The sequence below is a fragment of the Cyprinodon variegatus genome, unplaced genomic scaffold (assembly GCF_000732505.1).
Source record: "Cyprinodon variegatus isolate N-32 unplaced genomic scaffold, C_variegatus-1.0 Scaffold237, whole genome shotgun sequence".
NCBI lineage: Eukaryota > Metazoa > Chordata > Actinopteri > Cyprinodontiformes > Cyprinodontidae > Cyprinodon > Cyprinodon variegatus.
In genome coordinates this window covers 771827-780613 of record NW_015150690.1, presented here as the reverse complement: position 1 = coordinate 780613, position 8787 = coordinate 771827, and the positions used below count along the sequence as shown (strand labels likewise).

At 42.2% G+C, this 8787-nt stretch overlaps 1 protein-coding gene across 1 annotated transcript in view; it reads left to right on the top strand.

Annotated features, from left to right (window-relative positions):
• The window catches only part of lgr5 (leucine-rich repeat containing G protein-coupled receptor 5), a 68942-nt gene that overhangs the window by 45256 nt on the left and 14899 nt on the right, over nt 1-8787 (top strand). The window contains exons 7-9 of the mRNA XM_015381618.1: nt 6089-6157; nt 6240-6311; nt 7464-7535. Of these exons, the coding sequence (XP_015237104.1) occupies nt 6089-6157; nt 6240-6311; nt 7464-7535 (213 nt within the window). The remainder of the gene's footprint in view (nt 1-6088; nt 6158-6239; nt 6312-7463; nt 7536-8787) is intronic.

The following is an 8787-nucleotide window of genomic DNA, read 5'->3' as shown; positions in this document are numbered from 1 at the left end:
GGTTAATTTGTTTCCCCATGTGTTTCACATCAGCTGTGAGATGGGCACGCATGGAGTCACATATTAACAGCGATGGTGATGAGTGAAAAAAAAAAAACACCTGGTCTCCTTACATTCAGCCACTCTTTCATCATCTCCTCAATGAGGTGGTCTCAAAAGTCGCAGTTACAACACACATAGGGCGCACCGCACCATAGGGCGCACCGCACCATAGGGCGCACCGCACATTTTGAGGAAAAAAAAAGACGTTTAAGTGCGCCTTATAGTCGTGAAAATACGGTATGCCCAATTTTGAAGCATGGTCTGCGCTATGTAATTCCATGCCACAACACTAGAGGGACCCACTAGCTGTGGGTCTAGATATGGCCGAGGTGAGGAAGTAAAAAATGCAAGGGGCAAGTTTGTGCGACAACAGGGGGACATGAGGGCGAAATAGAGCTGGGATCCAGGTGGAAAAAGGGTCCCAACGTTCTCGCACATCTCCCTCTTCTAGCTGGTCCATCTTCACGAGTCGTTTTCCACAATGGCGGACATACAAACTGAACAAGGTACCAAACAGGAAATAGGCATATTGTGGAACAGATGTAGTTTTGAAAAATCAGAGGCTTCCTGTCGGTGGCACTGTCTGTAGTCACCTACAATTTCAGAGAGGTTCACCAGAGTGTCTGCGGAAGGGGCAGGAGCATATCTGCGTTAACTGCGACACATATGCAGACGACCTGGTTTCTGAGTATAAATCAGTTTTTAGATGGACAAAACCAGTAATGATGTGTTTGTATGGTGTACGATAACTGCCAATAGAAATGCCTGAATCTGTAAATCAAGTCAACAGATTTGTTTGTTCCTTGCCCTCAGCTCTTACTTAAATGTTACATCAAATGTTTTAGCTGTGAAAATATACATTTTTAAGTTACTAATTCAGGTAACCAACATTTGCCAAAATCCATCCATCCATCCATTTTCTTCCGCTTTATTGGGGGCTGGGTCACAGAGGCAGCAGTCTAATCAGAGATGCACAGACTTCCTGATCCATACACACCTCCTCCAGCTGCTCTGAAGGGTACCCTGATGCAACACCAGGCCAGCTCAGAGACATTATTCCTCCAGCGTGTACTGGGCCATCAACGAGGCCTCCTCCCACTAGGACATGCCTGGAACGACCAGGAGGGTTTTGGAAAAGATGCCGAGCCAACTCAGCTGGCTCCTTTAGACATGGAGGAGCATCGACTCTACTCCGAGCTCCTCTCGGGTAACTGAGCTCCTCACGCGATCTCAAAGGGTGCGCCCAGCCACCCTGCGAAGGAAACTCATTTCGGCAACTTGTATTTGCAATCTTGTCCTTTCGGTCATTACTCAGATCTCATGACGATAGGTATGGGTGGGAACCTAGATCAATTGGTAAATCAGCAGCTTTGTCCCCTGACTCAGCTCCACACAGCAACCGCATCACTACCGACTTTCCATCTATCAAGCTCACGTTCCATCTGTCCCTCACTCGTTAACAAGATCCTGGTTTGATGAGGCCAACACAACAACATCATTTCCAAACAGCAGAGATGATATCCTCAGGTTCCGTCACCAGACACTATCTGGTCTGTGGCTAAACCTAGAAATTCTCTCCATACATGTAATGAACAGAACCGGTACCAAAGGGCAGCCCAGGCGAAGACCAACATGCACTGGGAACAGATCTGACTTACTGCCCGCAATGCGAACCAGGCTCCTGCTGCTGTCATACAGAAAAAGAAAGCCCTTAAGAGAGGGCTCCGGAATTCATACTCCTGGAGTACCCCCCTCAGGGCATCACAATGGACATGGTCGAATGCCTTCTCGAAATCCAAAAAACTTATGTGGCCTGGTTGGGCAAACTCCCACAAACCCTCTACCACCCAATGAAGGGTATAGAGCTGGTCCAGTGAGCCGCAACCAGGATGAAAACCGCATTGACCCTCCTAGATCTGAGGTTCGACTATCAGCCAGATCCTCCTCTCCAGCACCCTGGAGTAGACTTTACTGGGGAGGCTGAGGAGTGGGATCCCTTTCTAATNGGAGTTAGACCCTGGACAGGTCACCAGTTCATTGTTCATTGTAGAATGTCAACATCAACATTTAAACCATTTTCCAATAAAGCCAAAATTCCACCTCAATATCGATTCATTGCAACACAAAATGCTGCCTTTTTTAAAAACAGGTCCACACCCTTTACAGTAATATTAAACTGGATTCATTCCAGTCCAGTTCATATTAATAATCGTTTCATTTTCCATTGCTGAGCTGCATGCTGATCTGACAGCTCAACTCATTCAGCTACCCAACAGTGTCCTTTTTCCTGAATCTGTTTTTCTGGACTAATTTTCGGCAATCATAGGGGTTTCCATCCAAATGTAGCGCTAAATTGGGAAGAAATTAGCCAAACACAATGTAAATTACTTACTTTTTCCATGGACTACCAGACTCCCCCTTTGAAATAAGCAGCCTGGAGGGAAATTGGAAACAAAACAAAATGGATATAAACACCATTTCTGCCTATTTGATAAATAAATGTGACTCTTACCTTCACACCTGAGCTTGATTCACTTTCAGTTAAATTTAATAAGCTTACGATAAAACACTATGAAATCTTCAAACGGTTTGTCGATCTCATGAAACATCTGCAATCAGGACACTCCATACCCCATTAAAAAATCTTTGAAAAGAACGCTGCCCGCTATTGTTGTTAGCAGTGATCCTCTCAACACACATGAACTCACATGCTCAGAACCAGATTGAAACAATTTCAATTTAATGGTATTTTCACAATGTGGCAGCTTCATTCAGCTCAGAGCACTTGTGTGTGTCTGTGGAACAGCCACCTGCATCCCAGAGATGGATGAGAGGACCTAATTGAAAGCACATGTCGACTGGAGGAATGCTCTAGTCTCTACTGGTGATGAAAGGAAAGAGGAGGAAGGAGGGACCCTTGTTTTTTTGTTGGTTTTTGATTAAAGCAAAACATGTTAATGGAAAAAAAAAAACATTTATGTGAAATATTTTTCAGCTTAAAGTCACGACCGCACTGCAAAGATGGTCAGTTCATATTAAAACCAAAAGTCATCTGATTTTTTTTTTAGTGGAGAGTGGGTAAAGTTTTGTTAAGGTATTAGAAAAGACAGCTATTCACAGTGTAAAGGGCTTGTTATACTGTGTCGCAGTAAGCTTGTCACAGGTATGATGCAGATATTTTTGATTTATCCCCAAATTTTGAAGCATGGTCTGCGCTATGTAATTCCATGCCACAGCGCTAGAGGGACCCACTAGCTGTGGGTCTAGATATGGCCGAGGTGAGGAAGTAAAAAATGCAAGGGGCAAGTTTGTGAGACAACAGGGGGAAATGAGGGCGAAAAAGAGTGGGGATCCAGGTGGAAAAAGGGTCCCAACGTTTTCGCACATCTCCCTGTTCTAGCTGGTCCATCTTCACGAGTCGTTTTCCACAATGGCGGACATACAAACTGAACGTGCCGGTAAGGTACCAAACAAGAAATAGGCATATTGTGCGCTGGGAACAGATCTGACTTACTGCCCGCAATGCGAACCAAGCTCCTGCTGTCATACAGAAAAAGAAAGCCCTTAAGAGAGGGCTCCGGAATTCATACTCCTGGAGTACCCCCCTCAGGACACCACAATGGACACGGTTGAATACCTTCTCGAAATCCAAAAAACCTATGTGGGCTGGTTGGGCAAACTCCCACAAACCCTCTACCACCCAATGAAGGGTATAGAGCTGGTCCAGTGAGCCGCAACCAGGATGAAAACCGCATTGACCCTCCTAGATCTGAGGTTCGACTATCAGCCAGATCCTCCTCTCCAGCACCCTGGAGTAGACTTTACTGGGGAGGCTGAGGAGTGGGATCCCTTTCTAATTGGAGCACACCCCTGATCCTCTCTTTAAAGAGAGAGACCACTACCCAGGTATGCCAATCCAGGGATACTGTCCTCGGCTGCCACACGGTGCTGCAGAGAGGTGTTAGCCAAGACAGTCCTACAAGATCCAGAGCCTTGCCACCAAGAAGCTTTCTAACAACTCAGTGGCTTCAGCTTGGTTGATAGGCAAGTCCCAAGCTTCTGTACTCTCGTCAGAAGACGTGTCGATGGGATTGAGGAGATCCTCAAAGTATTCCTTCTGCCGTTGACAACATCCCCAGGCAAGGTCAGATGCTTCCCACCTGCACTGTAAACAGTGTTGGTGAAGCACTGCTTCCCCATCCTAAGGTGCCGGACAGTTTGCCAGAACACTCTTGAGGCCGACGGATAGTTCTCCATTGCTTATCCGAACTCCTCCCAGACCTGAGTTTTTGCCTAATGAGACAGCAGAAGCTGCAGCACGGTTGGCCTGCCAGTGCCTCCCTGGAATCCCACTAGCTAACAAGGCCAGGTAAGCCTCCTTCTTCAGCTTGACGGCATCCCTTACATCCGGGCGCCATCATCAGGTTCAGGGATTGCTGTCACGACGGGCACCAGAGACCTTACGGTCACAGTTACCAACAGCCGCATTGTCAATGGAGAGGGAGAACATGGACCCCTCTGACTCCATGCTTCCAACCTCCCTCAGGATTTGGGAACCTCTATTTGCCAAATAGAAGCTCAAATAACAAATCTAATGGTTATTATTGGTTGACTGAAGTAAGATTTAATCTAGAGGGCCTTGTCTGCTCGGAACCCAATGACTTGTAGATCTGCTGGTCTGCTTTTAGATTACTGACCTCTAATTCTGACTAATTAACCAGTTAAGGGCTGAAACTATTAATCCGCTTAATTGATTATTGAAATAATATTAAACTAATTTAGTAATCGAATAATCATTGACCAGTGTGTAGAGACTCTAAAACGTGCTTTTAGCTTACTGAGCAACCCACTTAGAGCAGCAATTATAAAATTGTATAAAGAAATATGTAAACATTTTCAATTTAACAAAGGAATTGCTTTCATCTGTCTATATGCTCTATCCAGAACTCCTCATGTAGAAAAGTTTTAATTTAATCTGTTTCTATTTAAACCTTTGGCTATCTGATTATTAATCGATTAATCAAAAGAAATAAACGAGAGATTTATTGATTTGCAAAAATAATCGTTAGTTGCAGCCCTACTGCAGTGTATACAGTGGGGCACTAAACATTGAAGTTTCAGTTCTAATGCCCTTTGTGGCTAAAAGTTACAGTGTTGCATTGGTCAAAATGAAACATTTCCCATGTCAACAGCAATGGGCAAGGTGTTCCCTGTCTTACAAAAGGGTTTCAGATTTTCTCTAATCACTAGAGATGCTACGCCCTGTTCTAATCTGACTCTACTCCAGCGCTGTAATAAGTTAATGCTTTTATACAGCCTCCTCCTCTGTTTTAGAGTTCAGTCCCTTACAACCCATTTGTAGATTTGGTGGGACCAGCTTGTGGCAGATAATTCACTGTACAGAGGTAATAAAACAAGACAATGATAAAATGAGATAAGATTAGCCTTTACTGTCTCTCTGCAGATAATCAGACTCTTGTTGTAGCACAGCAAAAATACAGTCTAACAAAAGTTTACAAGGCCAGAGTACCAGGAACAGAGCACAGTTTTACACAATGCCTTTCTTGAGAATGCCCAGATTTAGAAATGCTATGTTATTATTTTGGCATATTTAGAGCATGCTGACATTATTCTCAGGCATTTCAACTTTTTAAGCACCAAATTTGTCAGTCTAAATTTAGAACCAGTGGAGGAAATCATCTAAGGAGTTGCAGGTTCCTGGGTTTTTGACAATGACCCCAATATTACTTGGTTAGAGTGTCCAACTGATATCAATGTTAGAGACCAAACTCCCAGTCTTGAATGGTCCGCTCAAAATTAATCAGCCATAAATAAAACCGTGAAAGCATAAAGGTTACCTTGATATGTAGCTAATTCACTTGTTGATAAAGTGAGATATAAAATACAGTGCCACTTTCATTGTGTAATAGCAGTCTTGTTTATTTAGATAAACTCGTCATGCATGGAAGCAGTAACTAGATGAGAGAATGTCGAAGCAGGAAGAGTTGTCTTCTAAGTGTTTTTTTTGTTGTTGTGTTTTTCTCAGGGATTTAAACTACAACAGCCTGGTTGAGTTTCCTACAGCCATCCGCTCTCTCAGTCACCTCAAAGAGCTGTAAGTCTGAAACTTTGGGTTAAAAAGGCAAAAGCAAAAGAAAAAAAGGGAAAATTGTAATTTCTCCTGTCTTTCTTTTCAGAGGTTTTCATAGCAACAACATCCAGTCCATTCCAGAACATGCCTTCACTGGGAACCCCTCACTGATCTCTTTGTAGGTACCAATAATAACAAATGTTCTGTTTTCTTTGTTTAATGACATACATTTATACTCTGCTAAAAAAAAATAGAATAAAGGGAACACTGAAATATCACATCCTAGATCTGAAAGAATTAAATATTCTCATTGAATACTTTGTTTTGTACAAAGGTGAATGTGCTGACAAGAAAAAAGAGTCACACAATTAAAGTGAAAAAACAGACTACTTCCAAGTAATGTCAGGTCAAGATGAGGCTCAGTATACCCTCCTCATGGAGTCTGTTTCTAACCATTTGTGCAGACATTCACATCTGTGGCCTACTGGAGGTCATTTTGCAGGACTCAGGCAGTGCTCCTTCTGTTTCTCCTTACAAAAAGGTGGAAGTAGAGGTCCTGCTGCTGGGTTGTTGCCCTCCTACGGCCTCCTCAACGTCTCCTGGTGTACTGGCCTGTCTCCTGGTAGCACAGAGATTGCAAACCTTTTTCCCACAGCTCATGTTGATGTGTCATCCTGCATAAGCAGCACTACCTGCACCACTTATGTGGGTTGTAGAGTCAGTCTCATGCTACCGCGAGTGTGAAAGCACCACCAACTTTCGAAAGTGACCAAACCATCATCCAGAAAGCATAGGTACTAAGAGACGGTCGGTGGTCCCCACCTGCAGAACATCTCTTATATAGAGTGTCATGCTAATAACCAACAATTTCTACCTGTTGTCTATTTTCTTTGCACAACAGCACGTAAAACTGATTGTCAATCAGTGTTGCTTCCTAAGTAGACAGTTTGATTTCACATAGTTTTGATTTAAATTAAGCTATATTGTGTTTACGTGTTTCCTTTTATATTTTGAGATTTTATTGAAAGGGCTACAATGATACAAAAGGGCACCATTTTCTTTATAAAATAAGATTTCAACAAAACTAACCCCATCTGGAAAAGGAAATAAATGTGTAAAAAAGAGCATTTCAAAAACACTAAGATTTGTATACATATAATTTATAATGCACAAGGAGAAAGCGTCCTGAATTTTTCAATCTGTGCATTCTTAGTTTAAGTTTTGTTTTTTAGTCCTTGTGTGCCAGATGTTTTAAAAAATCTTTTATTTTTCTTTACTGATTCTATTTATTGTCTGGTGAAACAGTGAATGTTTGTTTTGTCTCAATCAGATTTTTCTACGACAATCCAATTCAGTCTGTGGGACGGTCGGCCTTTCAGAACCTGCCAGAGCTTCGGACACTGTGAGGAAAACACTCGACTCTGTTAGAAACTTAAAGGCTTATTAGGTTTTAACACGTTCTCATATTAGACGTTTGGAAGCCAATGTTTGCTCCTTTTCTGCATATTCAAACCTAAGCATGAAGTAAGTCAATTCATGATGAAAAATGTAAGAAAACTAGGATTTCTTAGTCAGGCTAAACCATTAACTATATAATAACACGCTCCAGTTAGAAAATGCAGATTAGATTGTGTGAGAACTATTGCACACTTTAAGCTGATGCTATCACACTGTTTTATAAATTATCCCCTATTAATTGTTGATGGTGGTGGCAGGGCTTGCCCTTCAGCAGGAGGCAGGGTAGTCTGGAAATATGACCAGGAAATCACAGCTACTCAGAGACAAAGAGAGACCCAGGAGTCAAACAATGAAATGTCTTCAGTTATTCTATACCTAATGAGATGTTTTGACTTCCTCATTCAGCTCCATGCAGAAAGACCCCAGGCTGGGTATATATTTGGGTGGGCTAGTTCTGTTTTCATTCACATTTTCCTTAAAAAAAACCTTAACTATTTGGTATTAAGTCTTTAACTATTTTAAGGTTGACCGTTTTCTTTTTCTCTGAAAAACATGACAAAAGACCACTGGTGCAGCCTTGGTGACATACCACACCTGAAATATATTTAAATGTTCAACAAGATTCTAAACTATGTGTCATTATTCTGCTGGTTTCGCTTGATATTAGCTCTGTGTGACTGAGAGCTAGCAGGTAGCAGTTTCTAACAGACATGTAAGAGTGGACACCGCATTGACGGTTGGGACAGAAATTACGGGCGCCATCTTGGGGTGGTCGACCTTCTACCCTAACCTGCTGGTGTGTGTATATATATATATATATATATGTGTGTATATGTATATATACATATAGTATCTATTCAGTATATATATACTACTCAAAAAAATTAAAGGAACGCTTTGTAATCAGCGTATAGCATCAAGTTAATTAAACTTCTGGGATATTGATTTGGTTAGGTATGTAGCAGAGGGACAGCTGGACAGGGCAGTAGAAGGTCTATAACCCATCAGCAGGACCGGTATCTGCTCCTTTGTGCAAGTGTAACACAGTAAAGAAGGGTATTAAGTATTTTAGATAAATGGGCCAATAGGTTTGGCTATGGGAGCATAGTGGGGTGTTTAAATGACACACAAAAGCGGTTGGATGGATTTAAAGAACAACTGGCTTTAGTGATATGAAATGTAACATTGTACAAAAC